We start from the raw sequence: 22,449 nt of genomic DNA, 5'->3' as shown, positions 1-22,449 counted from the left end.
TGATTATCTCACATTTTCCAACGATGTACGTTAAATGACATTCGATTATCACTTTGCGACGAGAATTTGAGGGGTTGTAGATATCTGCCAATACGTAGGTAGGCATCACAAACAATTTGTGTTTTATTTCAAATGTACAGTAAAAAATATTATTACAGTTTCCGTGTTACTAATGGCTGTATTCGTCTCTTTCAGATATATTTTGGGAGCACGTGCAAGAGCGGAAGTCGACAGGAAGCAGAAAAGAGAAGCGGATGCATAAATCTGAGTCAACCTCTGACCACTAGAGGGCGTTGGGGTTCTCCACATCTTTGATCAGAAATGAACAACTACAGTCAGTTCTTGGTAGGAAGCTGAATGAATATGGAACCGGACCGTCTCTCCAGAAGAGCATCATGTATAAACACTGATATAAATTATGATGCCAGAAAGTATCTCACGTCATAATGGCAATGACAACACAATAACATGTGACGTCACGATGACATGTGACGTCATAATGGCACATAACTTCAGGATACCAGAACGTCGATCGATGATGAATTACGTAAGATATACATGAAGCTATTCAATATGTAATCCTCCTCGAATAAGCAGAGACAGGAAATCGATTTCTATAAGTTTTGAGCAGACGCCGGAATTGATTTTTGTCATCTGCTTCCCTATGAGATATCTGGCCCTGAGCGTGACAGGAATGAGAGAGGGTGTGATCTACTTTGATGTGAATAAGTCATATCAGCCTTTTATAGAAATAATGTCGTTGCGGTTATATTTTGATACGTACAACCCCCTTGACTGTGGTCGTCTAGCATACACTCTTTGTAATTTACAAATACCATATTTTTAGACTTAAGGATGTTTGCTTTCTTATACATTATGCACGTGACTTTGAACAATAGTTGTTGCATTTTAATATCATGTTAAATTTAATTATTTAATTAATTGCGATAAAATAGATGTTCAAGACAAAATTGTCCGTCTCAGAATGTTTTCATTGGGTACTCTTTTGCAATAAACACACAAATACACAACTTTTTTTTAACAACATCAATCGTACTGCGTATGGCAGAGAGTAACAGGAAATTGATCCAACAACAAAACAATTTTAAAACCGATTCCGGTAACTGGACTCATTTATCCGGATGCTTAGTTAGTTGGAATTTGTTTCGGGGGAGAGGGAGACAAATCCCGACTCTATGACGGTGCAAATGAATAGTTCGATTCAAAGCTAGCCCTTTGGGGATGACAACGTAGCAACACAATTTTTAAAAAAGAAATCAAAAATGTACATATTGTTTTCGGGTCCGGAATAATGATTTTGTGTTGTTGAAATAATCAAAGATTATTGAACTTTTTCATTATCTCTTATCTAAATATGATACCAAGCCAATCGCAGTGGAATTAATATTCACAAATGCATTGTTTTAAGCATGAAATAAAATCCATTATTATCTGCAATTAGTCGTAATTTACAGTAGGTTTGCGATTTCTTCAAAAACTTTATTCTTGAGAATTTAATTTTGCATGTAAGACATCTATCCTGTTCTCAAGATCTGTTATTGCTTTTTTATGCAGGGTAACCAACTTGAAAACATTTTTTATCGAAGTAAAAACACGTTACAGTAATTTTAATTGTCTTCAATATTAGAAAATTTGATTAAAATTCGCTGCATGCTTATTTTTAAACTATCAAAGTACGACCGAATGAAGTAGAATTGACGCCTTATCTGAATTTAAACTCTTTATCAAAACGACATAATATGGGATTTTGATGAAAAAATAGGTTTTAACCGTACACATGCACTTTAAGTTTTCAATCGCAGAAATTTTAATAATATGAACTTTAATTATTTTATAATTGAATTTAGTTAAAAGTGTAATCATCGAAATATGTTTTGCAGTTCCTGTTCTTCAGTGAACAGACTTAATCTCTCAAATCGATTTTTTATTTCAAATATCTTATTAACCAGGAGAAGTTTTTAAAGTTGATTTTAAGAGTTGTCAGGCTCCTAAATTCATATGATATCCATCCCTGTCCACTTTCAACAGGTAAACTAAATATCATAATCCACCTGATAATTGTATGGTTTTCGTATGTTCAATCATTCAAATTGATGTAATATTTGTCATGTTACAGTTACAATTGAAAATGAATTTGATGATAAAAAGTGTTCATCGAGGTCTAAAGATATTGAGTTTGTATCAATTTTACCATTATGCTATTTTTCACTGAGGCACCTCTCAATGAACATATTTCATTCACGTGTATATCGTATCATGAAATGATTAAGGCTGTGAAAATAGATTATATATGTGTTATTTTTAACATAAAATCAAAATGTTATTTTTAAAAATGTAATACAAATTGATGATGTTTTTGATAAGTATATGAGCAGTAAAGCGTTGTGATGAGACTAATCGTGCGTACATGTGTAGGATGATTTGTGAAATTGAGCGAAGATGATTGAAAATGAAACTTTGAATCAAAAATGAAAGTTTCTGTACATACAACACATCAAGCTATAAACATTGTAATTTTGCGCTTTTATTTCAACTGTCAAATTTTGAATTATTAAATCGTGATGAAATATTTTTTGATGCTACAAAATTGTGATATTGCCATAATCAAAATATGTAAGCAAGTGTACGATGATGTAAGTATCTTTGTGGCATTGTTATTTCCCATGACTAATGTTTCTCAATGATATAAAATCTCATTGCCTGTGGAGATTATAAGAATTTTCTAGGAGAATAACTCTAGTTGGCATTAAGGGTAGTAAGTCGCGTTCGCATGATTTCTTAAGGACAATAATTCTCGCTTGCATGGTTTCTGAAGTACAATAAGCCACGTTAAATCGGTCTCTCACTGTAAACGGGGAAATTCACGCTTATTACACGGAGTCCTTTCGATCGTGAAAACTACCCCGCGCATATAATTTGGCACCAATTTGCGTTATCTCGAACTACAAATGGGTGGATCAATCGCGAATTTAACCCCCGTGAAAATAACCACGTTTACAGTAAGTCTCGTTCTCGTGGTATCTGAAAGACATAATAGCCTTGGTTGCATGGTTTCTCAAAGACTATAAGTCTCGGTTGCTTGGTTTCTCAAGGACAACAAGCCTCGTTACAATCTGTTTCTCAATGACATTAGGCCTTGTTCACATTGTTTCTCAAGAACAGCAAGTCTCGGTTGCATGGTTCCTGAAGGACAATAAGTCTCCGTTCACATGGTTTCTCAAGGACAATAAGTCTTGGTGACATGGTTTCTAAAAGACTACACCTCTCGTCCACATGGTTTTCAAGAAAGCCAATCTCGGTGGCATGGTTTCTCAAGGACAGCAAGTCTCGTTGCAATCGGTTTTTGAAGGACATTACGTCTCTATTGCATGGTTTCTCAAGGACAATAAGTCTCGAATGAATGGTTTCTCACGGACACCAAGTCTCGCTCAGGGGCAATACGTCTCGTTCGCACGGTTTCTCCAGGACAACAAGCCTCGTTACAATGGGTTTCGGAACGACAATAAGTCACGTTTACATAGCTTCAGTAGTACAATAAGTCTTGGTTGCATGGTTTGTGGACGCACAAGGATCATCAAGAACCTTTTTTTTCAGGTTACCTTAAATGCTTTGATCTCAATAACATTATTTTCACTGTGAATTATATAGGATAAGACATATATTAACTCACATGGTAGTTAAAAATCGCCTACCTGTACATGTTGTGTCCAGTTTTTATCGTCATCAGTTGTGAAATGGCACGGATCAAATTGATGTTAATTAAGGTCAAAATCGTAAAGATGACCGGTACATAGCTGGTGTTAATCACAGGAGTACACGTTCATTGAGCACTTTTGTTTCTTTTGATTTTCTCTCTTGAGCTATTAAATTATTTGTTCCAAGATAAAGGTATCGACTGCCAGAGGATTACTAAATAAATGCATCAGATTAGATATTAGAATAGATATAATAAAATGTAAGGTCGAATCACCGTGATGTGTGTTGCTTCAGCGACGCGGTGGTTTGTTTGTGAGAAACCACCGTGACTTATAGGGGTGGGGGTTTTGTCAATAACTAAATGGTGTGTACTGTAATAAGTTGTGACCAAGATGTGATATAATGAATTGTGATGAATATTTGATAATTGTTTGACGTTGTAATATGATAATGATATATGATGCACTGTTGTGGTATACTTGTGACTAAACACTTGTACTGTTAACTAACTTATGAATGCTAGTAGTTAAAAGGCTCGTTAGTTCATGTGATCGGAGTCACGTGATAGTTTAAATAAATTATTGTTACATTATACAAACATGATTGTGGTTGTTGTTATTAAAAATGTAACACAGGATTTATTCTGAAGACGCTTTTTCATTTTCCTTGATTTGGAAATGTTTTCATCCAAAATAAAAGCAAAGTTTACAAATTTATTTTCGAGAAGGCGAAATTTCGAATTTCAAAATCTTAACAGGATGCTGACGTTGTTAACAGGTGTTCTGGTTATGATACATTAAGACGAATCAGTGGAATCCCCGAAATCGAGATCTCTCGGTTATGCAGTCAGAGGAGTCATATAAATCGAGATATCCCGATCATGACGTCACTGCAGTCGTAATAATCGGGTATCCCGAGTATGAAGTCACCGAAGTCGTAATAATCGAGATATCCCGATCATGACGTCACTGGAGTCAAAAAAATCGAGATCCCGAGTTTGAAGTCACCGAAGTCGTAATAATCGAGATACATGTATCACGAGTATAAAGTCAATGGAGTCTTAAAAATTGAGATATCTGGAGTATTCAAAGTGTCCGAATATATTTTGTATAGAATTGTTATTATCGGAGTTCGATTTACCAAATTTTGATTATACAAACTTTCGAAATAAATGTTATTACGATTATTATATCACAAAAACCGTACAATGTATATCTACTCATGCAATATATGTTCAAACAATGCCGTAGTCTGATAACGCGTGTGACGTCACAATATACCAGTATATATTTCGGACAATTTGAATTGGAGACAATAACTAGGATTTTTTATAGGAAAATCTGGAAAATGTTGAAATGTTACATTACCCAGTCAGACCTGTTTTACCGGAATTTAATTTCTGCTGTAGATATTTCTATAACATTATAAATATGTATCTATATTCGTTGGATTTTTATTTTCGCGCTGTATTCAATAGCACACGTATATAGCGAAATTAAATCAACCGCAAAAAAATTACCAACTATACAGCATTACATTTTAGGACTCAAAATGTTCTTCATTTTTATATTTGTCGATGGCGCAATACCTTTAAATTGTAAGAAAATACATGACAGTGTCGATCGGTAAATCCCTCTGAATTTGAAATCAGAGACTCTAAAAATGTTTCTTGAAACCGCTATGTGATATTTTCCTTCTGTGAAATTTTCTTTTCTTGAAGGTTACCCAAGTTTCTATAACCTTTGGTGGGAACATGTCAAAAATGCCAATGTCAATTCTTTTCTCCTGTCGAGGGAGTTTTTATTGAAATAGCCAATGAAGACTGAAGGAACTTAGACGTCTTCAAGATACCATTACGAATGATTAATTCTGCCATGTTGACGTTTATATGTTTTGAGGCTTCATTGCTACGTCACTGCTTCTAATTTCATAATCATGACGATGATTATTTTTTCCTACTCTCAAATGGTGTTTGTTGACGATAATGATTCCTTTTCGGAATTGGATATCTTAATTTTCCCCCTAAAGAATCTTGGTACTATTCCCTTTGATAATATTTTATCAGCCATTTATCGAGTTTGAATTGTTTCTTTTTCTTTTTATTTATTTATTTTTTTTATTTATTTATTTTTTCTTTTCGTTTTTTTTATTTCTATAAGAAGTCAATATTTGTTCTGAAATTGAGCAATATTAATGCAACATTACTCGATGAGATTGCATCTAGCGATCAAGAATTGAATGTAAATATAAATAATCTTCGTTCCTATTATGGCACATTTGATGGTATAGTTTTTGTACCATTTTCTGCCTAAAGAAAGGAAAACAATTCTAGACAAATAATAAATTCTAGCATGGACATTCCTATATTTTTTCACAGAGACACACGCTCTCGTGTTTCATTCCTATGCAAACTCAATAATCAGAGGATAGACAAAAGCTATGAGGATAGATTTTTTCAAAAATGATGCTTGCATCACGAGCAAACAATTCTTAACCCTATCGACGTGTTGAACCAATAAAATCCCGCCATTATCTCCGAGAATACGTGACCATCAACGTCACGTGTGGTATTGCTGTAGAATGCCAAGACCTTCGTTTAAGGGGACCTGTTAGGCTGTGATATCTCAGCATGGTGGTCTAGACGGGAAATCCGCGCATCAGTAAAACACAGATACCAAAGGCATTGAACACATGGGAAGAACAAGATTTATTGCTGAGATTCTGAAACGTGTGTTACGAGAAGTGAAATATTCTCTATGTGTTATTTCCAATCTTCTTGTTTCAAGCGGCCATGATAGCTAATGCGCTGACAATAGAATTCTGTTGCAATGTGTGAAGCCAAGCGTGAGCTTCAAATCCCCGAAAACATGGTTGCGCGACGCACTGATATGGGCATCTTCGCTGATGTGTTATATTTATCTTCTCCCGTGAGTTTTTCCTCGAACAAACAAGTCAGCCATTTTTGAACAACAAACAAAGCATCAAAATTTATTTTCGCCCTACTTATTTGAACAAATGTGTGTACAGGCAATATACGGCGTTGATGGTACATTTTACCTTTATGAATATAGGTCAAATATCATATTTGTCCAACAGAAAAATTCCAGGTTTGACCATAACGTATATAACAGGTTCACACCACACAGACAGCAATACGACAAAATATATACGTATGTATTTATCTATATATTCGAAAGGGAGATAACTCTTACATCAAAGCAGGAAGGAATGAATCCAGTATGCTATGCCCTTAAATAGTTTTTTTATTTGAAAAGTAACTGTCTCCGACACAGCAGACTGAACATTTCGGCTTCAAAAAAACAATTTTGTTATTCTTAAATATGTTTCATGGGAACATGACAATAGCAAAACCAATATTACACAAGGCCGATTATGATTTCAAAATATTTATTTCCTGTCGAATCCGGCCTTTATTTCAATCTGATATTGTCTTTGTGTTGATAAATTCTCTGGTTCCTTAGCCGCATTTTCGTATTTGAAAAAGAAAAAAAGGCCTTCATTTCCCAAGATTAATCTTCACTTCAACTCCAGGCACGATATGCCACCATGGCTCCATCGAAATGTCCGTAATTCCCTCCCGCGGGAAAAGTTGTTTTGATCTTCCCAAAATAATTTGTTCGAAATTATCCCTAATTAACAATATCGGTCGACGAGTACTCACGTTTAATGATATAAGTTGCAATATCAATTTGTAAGTCTTGGAGATTCCAGAGACGTTCGGATACGCAAGGATCAGATGTTATCCCGACCCCCGGATAAACTCACAAATGACCTTGATCCGAGGGAAAATCTAACACACATGTTAACGGAATCATTTGCCTTGACTGTCTCCGGAGAAATAAGCTGTGTTTACTCTCAGGGCCTGTCCTGGACGTAACTAGGTAAGTCCGTCCGTTTCACCTTCTAAGCGTCCTTTTAACCTTGCCTTAGAGATCAGTTTTCAACCGCACGCCTCAACCTCTCCCTGGGCTTTTTTTATCACAATGTCACGGGGGAAAGTTACAAATCTTAGAACACGGAGACCTAATCCAATATTCTTTTTATCGTTTCCGAACGGTTTAGTATCACCCAATAACACGACAGCCTAAGTGACTTATCGCGACTGCGGTTTCTGACCGGATATGGTAATCCTGCTTAAGGCTCAAGCGCCTTACTGACTGACGTTTGAAAATAATCAACTAGATCGTGATCACGTGACTGTCATGTGACTAATCGGTTTCAAATCTTCATAATTTGGTATATTACCCTAATGACGAAATTTTATCCGCTTTGGTAATTAATTATTCATTTTTATTTGTTGAGTATATTTCAATGTTTGTCAATTTCTATTCCTTTTTTATGTGTATGTTTTCATTGGAACTAAAAACAAAAAAAAACAAAACAAAAAACAAAAAATAACATCGTTTCCGCCTGTGACTTTAAGCAAACTGCATCAACCGGAATATATATTAAGTCAAATTTGAAAAAAGAAAAGAAAAATAAAGATACATGATAGTTTTATCTAATGAGATGGGCAGATTATATATAATCCTTGGAATAAAAAAAAAACTGTGGTATGTCTACGCGTGTAAAAAAAACTGGTAATGGGGATTTCATCTAATTTGCTGCTTGCTGCAGTCATGATGTCGTTTAGGCTTACTTTTTAAATTCAAATTTTTTTCTGTGTTTGTTTTGCTTTTCATGTCTTATTTATAACAGGTTTTTTAAAGTAAACATCATTTCTCATTAATAAGCAAACGAAAAACCACTAAATATTTTAAATGACAGGTCTCCCAGCTCAAACATTAGCTTATCATTCCGAAACTCCTGGTCTTGTGGCTTTATTGAGTATCCATATAAAATTCATATTTGTGAGCTTTTCCCAAGCATTATATCGATTTTCATTGTTATTGAATATTGGTGCACCTATGTGGCATACATTTTTTCATCATTTTTTTTTTAGTTAGTAGTACTTTCTGTCGAAATCTTCAAGATTTAAAAATGTTACGCAATTTCTTTACATTTGTAAATATTTTATTTCGAATTTACTTTTCTTATCCGTAAAATAGCAGTGGAAATGTTTCTTCAAGATCGGGAAAACATCTCACACGCCGACCATTTCTAATTCGACCGCTGTCATCTGAATTAAGGTCATTTTTTCACAGGAGATAGTAACAGTACATTCATCAATTATGCGACGTTACGGTCAACGATACCAAAGAAAATGACATTTCTATAAATACCAGGAGAAAAAATATTGGTTCCAAACGGTTCGATAAACACTTCTTCTGCGGATATGAAAAATAGGATGTGTACTCCACTGGGTTTTCATACACTGTTTCACATCATTAATAGATAATGTCCATTTCTTTCACTGAAATAGACATATTTACCCAACTCTATCACATGACTGTATCAAATCACACATCGGTCATGTGACCCTTTCAAGGCTATTCTGTTTTAGTTTCGGAAATATGCATCCCTTAGGAGATTCAGGTTTAGGGATACTATTTATATTTCCATATAGATTTTTCCCGCAGAAAGTCAATAAAGTTTTAACACTTTGCAAGTTTAACACAGAGCGGGTGAGGAATGTTCACTGTATAGGCGACAATACCAATCGATTTTATATTGTCAGAATAGAAGTGTGTGTGGGGGGGTGAGGGGTGAGTGTGTGTGGTGTGTGGTGTTTTTTTTTGGGGGGGGGGGGGGGGGGGGGGGGTTTTTTTTTTGTTTTTTTTTTTTTTTGTTTTTTTTTTGTTTTTTTTTTGGTTTTTTGTTGTTTTTTTTTGTTTTTTTTTTTTGGTTTTTTGTTTTTTTTTTTTATGTATTCAATTCATTTCGGTTTATTTCCATCTTTGATAATATTTTTCCATGAAAAACATTTTACCAAACGTCTATACATGTTCTGTATCAAATCAAATGGTATGTGACCTTCAAGTATTTTTTGTTCAACTTGTATCCTTCTTAGTTCGGTTTAGATTTTTTATATGTTTCCCAGGTATGACTTGTTCGTTTATGAGATCGTAGAGTTCGTTTGGACTTAATTTCCATATGATTTTTCCTTCAGAAAGTAATAATTTTAATTGAAGTTTTTAACGAGGGTGTGATGGATGTTATGTTGGCGGCGATGCCAATGATTTTATTTGTCGAATGAAGTGTGGTGTGGTGGGGAGGGGTGAGTGTGTGTGGGTGTGTTGGGGGGGGGGGAGGGGGGGAGAGAGAGATGTATTTTGAATCCAATCTGCCGTCAACAAACAAACATATATAGTGTTAAGAATTGCAAGTTTGACATGCATGTTTAGCTGTACGAAGAAAAAAAAAGGAAAAGGTGTCCTTTTTCGATTTTTTTTTATAAAGTATGCGATTCAAAATTATGCCTGGTATCGCTATTCAGAGCTACATGGTTTTGGAAACATTCCAAATAAACGATTATATTTCAAAAGGAACATTAGAAACTGTTTTGTGTTTTGAGAAAGTCGAAAACCGTTTCAACTTCAAGAATTGTTGGCGTGTCAAAATTTTAGCGCATCACCTAATCAAAACAGATATGCGGAATGACGAACTGGCGTACCATGATTATTAGCAATACAATAAAAATACAGAAATATATCAAAATACAGATTGTTTGCCTTTAAATATACAGAAAATACAATTAGTGCAATCATAATTTAGCGGAAAGCTTCCAGCACAAAAATCGATGAATTAAGACTTAAACACTAAAATAATACTTGAACGCTGGAGTATCCATACATTACTAATTGTTATTAAACAGGAATTTTTAGATAACTAAATTCAGATTCCCATATCCGGCGAATTAGTAGCACTGTTGGATGTATAAAATAATTGAATGAGAAGGCACATGGCTACATTAGCTATCGACTTTTCCGGAAAATACCGGATCATACCGATATAATGACGTAAATTAAAACATAATATCGAAAAGATCCGGATATTACCGGACAATACCGGAAAATACCGGATGTCCTTTTGATTCTGATTGAATGAAATTATAGTATTAATTTACTGTATAAGTGTTACATCTTTTTGGCAAACCCAAAATGTTGTCATTTTTGTCGGGTATTTCCGTTGTATTTCGGTAATTCCACGTGATTTAGTTTCCATCCAATTACTATCGCGTATTTCTGAGTATATCTAGTGAAATGTGATTTCGATGAATATCATGATCTTTTAACAATGTGCACTCTCTGTAAACATGACATACTGGTAAAATATTAAGCCTCAAACCAAATGTTGGTCAATCTCGCAATGCATTAACGCATTACCATCTATTTTGAAAACCATCGGCGTACCTTATAACTTCCGTTATGACTCAAAAGACGGAAAGCATAGCTACTACTCTTAAGAAAATAAGACATGTTAATATTTGGTTTTGGTTTTGTTTTTGTTTAATGTCCTATTAACAGCCAGGATCATTTAAGGACGTGCCAGGTTTTGAAGGTGGAGGAAAGCCGGAGTGCCCGGAGAAAAACCACCGGCCTACGGTCAGTACCTGGCAACTGCCCCACGTAGGTTTCGAACTCGCAACCCAGAGGTGGAGGGCTAGTGATAAAGTGTCGGGCACCTTAACCACTCGGCCACCGCGGCCCCTTAAACACATGTTAACACAAAATTAAAGAAAGAAAGAAAAAAGAGAGAAAGAAAGAATATGGGGAATGTATGCCATGTGATGTCCAAATTATACGTTCAATAATGCCTTTTGGTAAAAGTATGTCATTTTGGAAAGCTACTGTTACTTTGAGAGTTCGTCGATCACACACACTTTTGACATTAATGCGAATCTGGAATTTATTTGTCAACGTCTTAGTTTATGAAAAGGACTGCCCCTGATCGCCAGAGGCGGCTTTACCAGAAATAATTTGTACTTCCATATTCAATGTATTACTGGTATGTAGTCTATCGACCAGCGTTTTTACATTACTTTTCGTATAGATGATGTGAGTTTCGAAACATGTTCCATGTATATTATACCAGTTCGAGTTGCAAGACAAAAACATTGGATTGATTAAGTATAGATACAAAAACACCTATTGAAACTATCTGTTAAAATGACACAAATAACTCAGCTGATTCTCTGAGAGAGAAAAAGGCTAAATCCATTCCATCAATATAGAAAATGAAAAAAACCCGGATGTTCCGAACTGCAGGGTCCTAGCTGCTAAAATTGAAAGGTTTGGTTTGTTTTTGTTTAACGTCCTATTAACAGCCAGGGTCATTTAAGGACGTGCCAGGTTTTGGAGGTGGAGGAAAGCCGGAGTACCCGGAGAAAAACCACCGGCCTGCGGTCAGTACCTGGCAACTGCCCCACGTAGGTTTCGAACTCGCAACCCAGAGGTGGAGGGCTAGTGATAAAGTGTCGGGACACCTTAACTACTCACATTGAAAGGGAAGATGCAATGTACCGAGGTTCTGAATAGATAAAGTTTTTTTTATCATTTCTATGGAAGAATGCTATCATAGCGACCCTGCGAAATATAGGAGAAAGCTTTTTATGGATTTATATATAGAAATACATATATACAACTCGTATTAACCGTGGTTAATGAGCCGATCGCTCTTTAACGTAAAGCCTCGCGCACCGCTCGCCGAGAATCTACTTCTGTGATAGTAATATCTATTCTTGCTACATGTACATGTATCATATTATGAACATCGATCGAACAAAATCGAATCAGACCAGCCACAGACCGCGGGTGTCTGGTGGGACTATTTGGGTCGACATGGCCTTATAACGCAAAATTCAGCAACGTCTCGAGCGGAAACTGGTTGTATCTCATATCTCTCTCTCTCTCTCTCGTATCATACTAAATGAAAAATTGCTTATGACAAATATCCATTTATATCAATTATTTATGAATTGATTCTTGTAATAGGATACCGAGATTTATCATTTTCTGTCAACGCCAAAATCCAATAAATCACAAATATATATATTGAAAAAAAAAAAAAATTGCTTCGGAAAAAATAAAAAAGATGACTTATATGTGAGCTGTACGTACAAGATAATAAGCTGTACGTACAAGATACTAAGCTGTACGTACAAGATACTAAGCTGTACGTACAAGATACTAAGCTGTTCGTACAAGATAATAAGCTGTACGTACAAGATACTAAGCTGTACGTACAAGATACTAAGCTGTACGTACAGGATAATAAGCTGTACGTACAAGATAATAAGCTGTACGTACAAGATAATAAGTTGTACGTACAAGATACTAAGCTGTACGTACAAGATAATAAGTTGTACGTACAAGATACTAAGCTGTACGTACAAGATACTAAGCTGTACGTACAAGATACTAAGCTGTACGTACAAGATACTAAGCTGTACGTACAAGATACTAAGTTGTACGCACAAGATAATAAGTTGTACGTACAAGATGATAAGTTGCACGTACAAGATAATAAGTTGTACGTACAAGATAATAAGCTGTACGAACAAGATAATAAGCTGTACGAACAAGATAATAAGCTGTACGTACAAGATAATACGTTTTACGTACAAGATAATAAGTTGTACCTACAAGATAATAAGTTGTTCGTACAAGATAAGTACATTTCTGAAGTGACCCTAATATGCCGCTGTATATAACACATTCGCCCAATGTAAATCAATTTTGTATTGTTAGGCATAAGAACGGGTGTACTCGGCTCGTCTGTTGATATGTCCGATTATATTGGGTGTATTGATCGACGGGGCTAGTACATGTGGTTAGGGTGGTCAACTGCACTTGCCAGAGTGGAAAACGAGTGATTATTTTATGCAAATGCATATATGTTGGTGTATCTAAAAATTATTGATGAAATATACATTTGGCATATGCATAACTGTTATTATGATTACGCGTGTATTTAGTGACTGACAGTCTCTGCATGGGTGAGCGAACGTGAATGATATGTTTGTATGCGCGACGGTGAAAGTGATAACAATGTATATTATCATGCGTTAATTACGGGATATCACTCTCCAAATCGTGTATTTAGTTTGTATGTTTTGTATCCATGTCTACCTATTGGCCGTAAGACATTTGGAATAAAACTGAATTGAATTTACCTCTCATATTATCGACCGGGGTTCAATTACAAAATCCCAAATCGCACGAATTGTATGCTCGTCCTGGTAATCCGTATTCTCTCACAAAGGACTGTTTGTTTTTGTTTAACGTCTTATTAACAGCCAGGGTCATTTAAGGACGTGCCAGGTTTTGGAGGTGGAGGAAAGCCGGAGTACCCGGAGAAAAACCACCGGCACACGGTCAGTACCACGCAACCGCCCCACGTAGGTTTCCAACTCGCAACCCAGAGCTGAAGGGCTAGGGCTGATAAAGTGTCGGGACACATTAACCACTCGGCCACCGAGGCCATCACGGCCACTGGACTGAAAAATAGACTTAAATTAAACTTAAAGGTCAATATCAACTTATACGAATGCATGGTTCTAATTATCACATAAATAATCATGAAAGAAAGTGATACGAATTCCAAAGTTAATTCCTCACCAAAATATTGTCGAGTAAACCACACGTGGTGCTATAAAGTTATGGGGTTGAGAAATTCAGTATGACTTCAAAAGAAGAAAATTAATTTATGTATATTTCTGACATTTTAGCCACATTTTTAATGCAAAAATACAAAACCAAACAAAAAAAAATTAAAAAAAAAAAAAAATCCCTCCCTAGCCCCCCCCCCCCCCCCCCCCCCCATTCAATATGATAGTTTTTTTTTATGTGAAAATGACTATATTCAAGAAATTGATGTCGCAAACGGTAGCCAGACAAGTCTGAACAACTAAAATGTGATGCCGACGCGACGCCGACGCCGACGCCGTTGCCAGTCGGCGGACAAAATGATCCTAAAGTGTCCGTCATGTTTTGCAGGTGACACAAAAACAAAGGCAAAAGTGGAGGGTTGGCGACTGTTGAAGTCCATCTCGACTTTGCCAATGACAATGACAAGATTTTATTCTCGTAAACATATTAAGTGTAGATAATTACATATATACAAAATTGTACAGGACATATGATATAATACATGGATACATTTGTTAAAGAGGAGATTATATTAAATAGTGTTGAGTCATATTCATCATCTCCTACAAAATTAAAAAGGGTATTAAACTTTATTATACTGGATCTTTCATAACAGTCAGAATTTAAAAAAATCTTACGAAATAATGATTAATGTGTGATATGTCGGAACTGACAATTTTTTATTTCTTTTGGGTACGTTTTTATGTGGAAGCAGAATCCAGCAGATTAGTTTAACAATGCTCAAAAACGTTGAAAATATCCGGACTCAAGATCGTTTAACCGGAAATACAAGCGACACAGTCCTATGTTTCAATAGAGTGAAGAAAGTGAAACAATCCCTAGTGGTAAGCACGTCGTCCACGGCTTCAATGACTGATTCGACGAAAATGACAAAATTAAATAAACAATTAATGGTGTACATGATAATGTATGTCAAATGAAACGATGGGAAAACAATGCCGATTTCTGATCTAGATAGAGAAACAGGAGCCACTTCAAATTCTGGTCTAGATAGAGAAACAGCAACCACACCAAATTCTGTTCTAGACAGGGCAACAGGAACCGCACCAAATTCTGTTCTAGACAGGGCAACAGGAACCGCACCAAATTCTGTTCTAGACAGGGCAACAGGAACCGCACCAAATTCTGTTTTAGACAGGGCAACAGGAACCGCACCAAATTCTGTTCTAGACAGGGCAACAGGAACCACATCAAATTCTGTTCTAGACAGGGCAACAGGAACCACATCACATTCTGGTCTAGATAGAGAAACAGGAACCACACCAAACTCAAATATTAAGATTAAAAATCAATTTGTTTACTTTCATTTTTTTTTCATGCTAAACGACTTTAATTTCATAATATATTGTAGTAGGGTCTGAAAACGCCTACTTCAAGAAGAACGTCAGTCTTTCGTCAAATTACTTCCTGTCATGTAGGTACATACTATTTTGGTTGTTTGCTAGGTTTATCGCCCCATGAACAGCCAGGGCCGTTTTAAGGCGGGCTGTCCTTGTAGTAGTTTGTGACTACCTCACTGAACAATGTACGGTAGTCGCCTAATCACACATTCACGACATCACAGGCAGGGCCGACCCGTTTCTCAGCTTCCCGAGAAACAAACCGACACGGGTACCATTATTACCCGATATATCGTGGGTGGCGCTTTAACCGACTGAGCTACATGTATCACGCGCCAAACTACATACTTGTAACTTTGCAGAATAGAACAATATTGTAGATAACGAGTAATTTTCAGGAAAACATAAACGCACTCACTTTTAGCTATAGTATGTTGGTCAGAGAGATAAGTTGAGAAATCTTAATTTTGGCAAATAGTTCATGCTATTTTGCTGACGTGGCCTCTTCATTTTATTTCTGTCTCTTAAAAGCATGTTAATGTTTGTGTGCGCGTGCATGTATTGCCAGCATAGTCTGCTTTAGGTATCGAAATTGGTCTGCGAAACATCCGTCCGATCACTTAAGTAACAAGGGTTTATCACGCAAAGTCTAGTCTAAGCACTCTCCTTATTGGATAGAACAATCTGAAAAAAAACCCATTTAAACACGATAATTAATTAAAACATTGAAATAACATGTTCTGAATTTTACGCCAATGCTAACCGTGTGAACATATACATCAAACAGGCTAGACGCTAGAAGATAGCCCTTGCCATTTAATGTTTGATCACGCAAGCGCAGTGGAAAATAATCCTTAGGAAATTATTCCGCGCTGTGCTCGGGAGCCTCGATGATTTTAATATGACTTATTTACTGCCGAGATATCAGTGTATATTTTTTTTCCTGTGTAAATATGAGTAAAAATTCAAACAGGGTTCAGATACAGCACGGCATGAGAGATGGTGACTGCTTCTTTGAAGTTAAATCCTGCCAGCTGTGTCGGCTGCAACAATTGGGATTCTCCGCAGATAATTTCCCTTGGTTGTAACTCTTTTATCATGGAAGGTAATTAAACACAATGACACGTGATATCTCAGCTTCATCCGCAAGTAGATTTTCTTGTTTCGTCTAGGGCAAAAAAAACTCTACAGCCGGTTTTATTTTTAATTTCTATTTTGCTAACATCTTTACACATAATCACACGACGTGTGTGTTATGTTACTCATCCGTACAGCTTACGTTATTCACATCCAGACTTTATCGTTCGGCGCGAGATTTTCGAGATTTTCCGGATAATGCCAGGATGTTAAAAGACCTTTGGTAATTACAGAGAATGCGATTTTGTATTCTGATATTGTTATTTTGAGTTAAAAAAAAATTCTCCTAATTGTTTACATCCATTCCAAGCTTTCGTTTTAGGCATTGCGAGCACCGAAACCTTTTAAGATAATACATGTTAACATGGGCAAATTATTTTTAGATGTTTTAATTTCTAATGAAATTATATAAATGCATTATTTCTTATGAATTCTCCATTCTAATTATATCACGCCCTCATGACAGATTTTCTTATCATCAGGTGACATTTTTTTACGAGAGAAGTATGCTGGAAACAACGCACTGACTTATCCCTTTGTCATTTACATGTACAGTTTATCAATAAACTATCTTTGAATTAAATTTTAAAAAAAATTCTCAGAATGGAATAGTCATACTTTCATGTTTTAAAAATGAAATTCATAAAATTATAACTTTTTTCAGTTTCATTACAATTATGGCTATAAGGACATTCATTAAAGAGACCAAAGAAAACATTTCAGCATTAAACTGACTTTCTGCGGCATGGTGAACAACAATACAAACACTAAATGAAAGAGTTTTATATCGTTTTACTTTGATTTAGTAAATACCGACTAACGTATAAGAAATAAATTGATAAAGCCATTGTTATTTATGTCTTATACATCAAAACAAAAACTCAATTAATTATCTTGGACTTTGATGCAAAATGACGTTACTTTTTCTATCACTATCTGTCTGTGACCCGATGTCCACCTTGGTCCACAATAAGGCCTCTTGGAAACAGCCGTGCTTTATGTAGAAGACGTCGGACGACATAGAAAACTGGTCCTGGTATTGAGAATTCCTGGAGTCTTCCAGGCTTTATGGAATCTGTTCCTTTACTACGTCATTGTAGTGTCCGGACGTAATGACGTCATTCCTGGACGCCCACTGCGATGTCTAATAACGTCCTGCAACGTCGGCTGCACCGCGGACTTCCAACTCACCAATTGGGCGTTCCTGGTCCCTGAAAGGGTGACGTGGCACGATGTCAATTTCGTCGATAGAAATAACCACTCCAGGGGCTTTCTTATTCGCTGAGCACTAGGTTTAGATTTCAATATTAAAGTCAATGCAAATAGCGAATCCAATGATATTTTACAAGACAATTAATCACTTTATTCTGTTGATATTAAACAAAAGTAACTAGATTAATTGTTAGTATGCAACATGGCTAACCGTATGTTGACATGGACCTTAGTGTCACTTTTACAACAGTTGTGTGATCGCACAACGTTCCACGAATACTTGCGAGAGAAAAGGACGGTACTTTAACGGCAAAAACTAACAGGTCATATGTGTTCCATGAATGAAAACAATTGTTATGTAGCACGTATATATATTATAGCGACCATCTTAAATCATTATTTATATTTTTTTCATATATGTTTTCGTATAACTAGTTATTTCGTAATATTAATAAACCTATCGTTAGCTGTGCGGTTTACATCGCCCAGTCGTGCGGTTTGTATCGCACATCGCACATTTGTGCGCACGATATCTGCACGATGTGCGCACGGTGTCTGCACGATGTGCGCACGATGTATTTGGAAAGTTGTGCGATCACACAACTGTAAAGTGCTAAATACAACCATGCGATCGACCGTGCGTTACGGATGAGCGATTGCACGTGTTAAGAACATGTTTAGAAAGTATGCGTATTTTAAAAAGTATCGCGTTTCTTTCGCAGGTGAATATATGTATTGTCGAAGTTTTTTATACACGTGTTTTATATAGGTACGAGTTTGTTTGTTTGTTTGTTTTTTTTGCTTTATATGAATGTGATACCTAACGGTTTTGTTCTTATTAGTTTTAACCCTCCCCCACCTCCTCCAGAAAGACAGGACCAAGCAAAACTTGGTTGATAGTGAGGGTTATGAAATACTTATTTCGTTTTTCTTATTTATCGGGATAAACAACGTGAGGTTACACGAGTTAGCGTGAGTTTCGTGAGAGAACGTGAAATAGCGTGATATAACGTGAGATAACATGAGAAAACGTGATATACCGTGGGATAGCGTGAGAATTATCTATCAAACAGTCAAAATCGCGTGTGCATTAAACAACCATCGACAGAAACAAGGTTATTGACTACCTGTTCACCACAAAGAGATAAAGCCAATCTATTTTTATCAACAAGATGAAAACTTCTTCGGTAATTATACGGTATTTAGGCGGGTAATGAATCGATGATTATTGATATTTCTGTCTGTGCTGTTGATTTCATCCGGTAGGGATGGGAGAGAAGATTAGATTACGTAGATATTTCATTACTGACCAGATATTGTATTATGCTTCTACAATGAACAAAAAAAAAAAAAAAGATACAAAAAAATACACAAAAAACCTATGTGTAACAAATGATTGTTCTGATTTGATTATATTGTGGCTGCACTTTTTTGAATTAGCTGAAGAATAGATGAAAGTATATTTGATTTGGTAAAACAAAATCTGAATATGACGTATCGCTAGATTAAACGACAGCAATAGGGTCAAAGTGGAAACGGAAGCATGTGTTGTGGAGTTCTGGGGGGATAAATGTCGGGAGATAAAGGAAGGAATCGATATATTTCAGAGGATGAATAGCTTAAAGGACAAAAAGGGAGGAATCACTAGGGGAAATAATGAATGTCATCGGGAAGAATAATATCTGTGTCAGAGAATAAAGGAAACAAATCAAGATAAAGGTCTGAATGGGCGAAGGAAAGACAAAGATCAGAGGAGACAAAATAAAGAGTTTTATAGAGACAAAAAGACAAAGATCTGAGGAGACAAAGGAAAGACAAAGATCCGAGGAGACAAAAAAAAGACATAGATCGGAGGAGACGAAGGAAAGACATAGATCTGAGGAGACAAAGGAAAGACAAAGATCTGAGGAGACAAACGAAAGACATAGATCTGAGGAGACAAAAGAAAACCAAAGATCTGAGGAGACAAACGAAAGACAAAGATATGAGGAGACAAAAGAAAGACAAAGATCTGAGGAGACAAAGGAAAGACAAAGATCTGAGGAGACAAAGGAGAGACAAAGATCTGAGGAGACAAACGAAAGACAAAGATCTGAGGAGGCAAAGGAAAGACAAAGATCTGAGGAGACAAAGGAGAGACAAAGATCTGAGGAGACAAACGAAAGACAAAGATCTGAGGATACGAAGGAAAGACAAAGATCTGAGGAGACAAACGAAAGACAAAGATCTGAGGATACGAAGGAAAGACAAAGCTCTGAGGAGACAAAAGAAAGACAAAGATCTGAGGAGACAAACGAAAGACAAAGATATGAGGAGACAAAAGAAAGAAAAAGATCTGAGGAGACAAAGGAAAGACAAAGATCTGAGGAGACAAAATAAAAAGTTCTATAGAGACAAAAAGACAAAGATCTGAGGAGACAAAGGAAAGACAAAGATCTGAGGAGACAAAAGAAAGACAAAGATCTGAGGAGACAAATGAAAAATAAAAATCTGAGGAGACAAAGGAAAGACAAAGATCTAAAGAGACAAACGAAGGTCAAAGATCTGAGGAGACAAAGGAAAGACAAAGATCTGAGGAGACAAACGAAAGACAAAGATCTGAGGAGACGAAGGAAAGATAAAATTCTGAGGAGACAAAGGAAAGACAAAGATCTAAAGAGACAAACGAAGGTCAAAGATCTGAGGAGACGACGGAAAGATAAAAATCTGAGGAGACAAAAGAAAGACAAAGATCTGAGAGGACAAAGGAAAGACAAAGATCTGAGAGGACAAAGGAAAGACAAAGACAAAAGAAAGAGTTACATAGGGACAAAAAGACAATGTTCTGTTGGGACAAATGAAAGACATAACTCTGAAAATTAAATTTTCTTTTTAACTAAGTTTAAAGATCGATATTAGGGGAAAAAACGTTATTGAAATTAAAAATTAAGTTTATAGTTTTAGTTCTAGAATGTGACCCGGACCCGGGCGCGAGATGTTACATCGCCTCGCTTTCGATATACATCATCATTGTTCCTGTTTAGAGTGATTATTATAGACAAGCATTTCCCTGGACAAGCTGGACACTAGACTGGACTGTCCTATATAGTAAGTGAAAGTATTAATGGATTTATGGAGTCAATAACACGCGAGTATCCGGCATCTATCTACTTTGTTGTATGCTAGTGTACTGTATTACGTAATTTGTGTCCGTCAATCACCGGAAGTTGTTTTTGCACAGTATACAACACTATAATACGCGAGACGTTTGTATTTTTCCGAAATGTTATTACGTGGGCGATGACTAGCTTTGAATTAACTCATCAAGATCTTCAGGTGAAATCTAACCACTGCAGTGATGAACTGTTTTTGCTGTGTGCAATCAAGAGAGCTTGATAAACGTCATCAACCAGTGGGCGGATTCAAGGGGGGGGGGGGGGGGGGGTAACTTTTTTTTCAAAACTTGAAAGAAAAAATCCTATAAATATATGCACCGATATTTCATATTCATTGATAAGAGACGAATTATCACCATCTTTGTCCTCTACATGTACTTGTTTATCGGTTAACAAGATATTTTTTTATGCAAGTACTATGATAAACCCATCGGGGGCCCCTATAAATATTAGCATCTTTCACAAAAAAACATGTTGATCAATAGCACTAAGTATTGGCGGCGGATCATTTGAACGGACTTTTGAGACCATTAAACTGGTGTGGTGACATCAGTCTGTCTCTGAGGCTAAAGTTGTCCATTTTTGTTCCAATATCGACTGCAACTGTGCAGAGGGGACATTCATCTTTGAAACCCACCAAAACAGGAAAACGAACAACAGTTTGAAAGGACAGTCTTAATGCACTGGTGTTGCTTCACGTCCATAGAGATGGCAAGCTGAACTATGAATCAATCATAGACATGTATGGTAGAAGACATGAGAAAAAGATGATGCTGGTTAATCCTTTGTGTGAAGGTGATACGGCCGGTAGTAAATAAATATTTGTTTATGTGCAACAATTGCCCAAAATTAAGAAACTGGCTGTTGTGTCCTGTGTGATCTAAAATTGATGGAACTTTCGTAGGCATTCATATCCTGCGATTACAGCCATCAAAACCACTTACAAAACACTTATATAAATCTGACACCTATATATATATAGGTTGACGTTATATAACAGCATAGACATGATAAAACACAACATCGTATCATAATGACAATAGAGTCTAATGTGAAAAATTAAGTATCTAGTAGTTAATAGAAAGCGAGAAAAACGTGAAAATGCGATTTGAAATTTAAGTGATGTATTTAGTGTACATGTACATATAATATTGTGTAATAATTGGTCTACTGTAATTATGGATAGCTATTCCTCAACCGAATTACATCAGATAGCTCTTTAATGATTTATAAAAGAAGGAATTGAGAGTCAAGTCAAGGTATTGAGAGTAGCGTTTGCTTGACATTCATAGTTTCCACAGATCTTTGGATCCAGCA

At 36.1% G+C, this 22,449-nt stretch overlaps 2 protein-coding genes across 2 annotated transcripts in view; both read left to right on the top strand.

Moving 5' to 3' along the window:
• Nucleotides 1-4,315, top strand: part of LOC117333730 (G-protein coupled receptor 161-like) — a 55,104-nt gene extending 50,789 nt beyond the window's left edge. Inside the window, exon 2 of the mRNA XM_033893154.1 lies at nt 196-4,315. The gene's annotated coding sequence lies outside the window, so the exon portion shown is untranslated. The remainder of the gene's footprint in view (nt 1-195) is intronic.
• A 16,137-nt stretch (nt 4,316-20,452) lies between these two features.
• LOC117332966 (protein PXR1-like) lies at nt 20,453-20,839 on the top strand. The gene has a single exon (XM_033892056.1). It carries the CDS (start codon nt 20,453-20,455, stop codon nt 20,837-20,839), a length of 387 nt encoding a protein of 128 aa, XP_033747947.1.
• Nucleotides 20,840-22,449: the final 1,610 nt, after the last annotated feature.

The sequence above is a fragment of the Pecten maximus genome, chromosome 8, assembly GCF_902652985.1.
Source record: "Pecten maximus chromosome 8, xPecMax1.1, whole genome shotgun sequence".
Lineage (NCBI taxonomy): Eukaryota > Metazoa > Mollusca > Bivalvia > Pectinida > Pectinidae > Pecten > Pecten maximus.
Note: the sequence above shows the minus strand (reverse complement) of the source record. Positions and strands in the feature narration are given on the sequence as shown.

What these genes read in the sequence shown, in the direction of transcription:
- LOC117332966 (XM_033892056.1), top strand. Translation starts at nt 20,453, where the DNA reads ATGAAAAATAAAAATCTGAGGAGACAAAGGAAAGACAAAGATCTAAAG.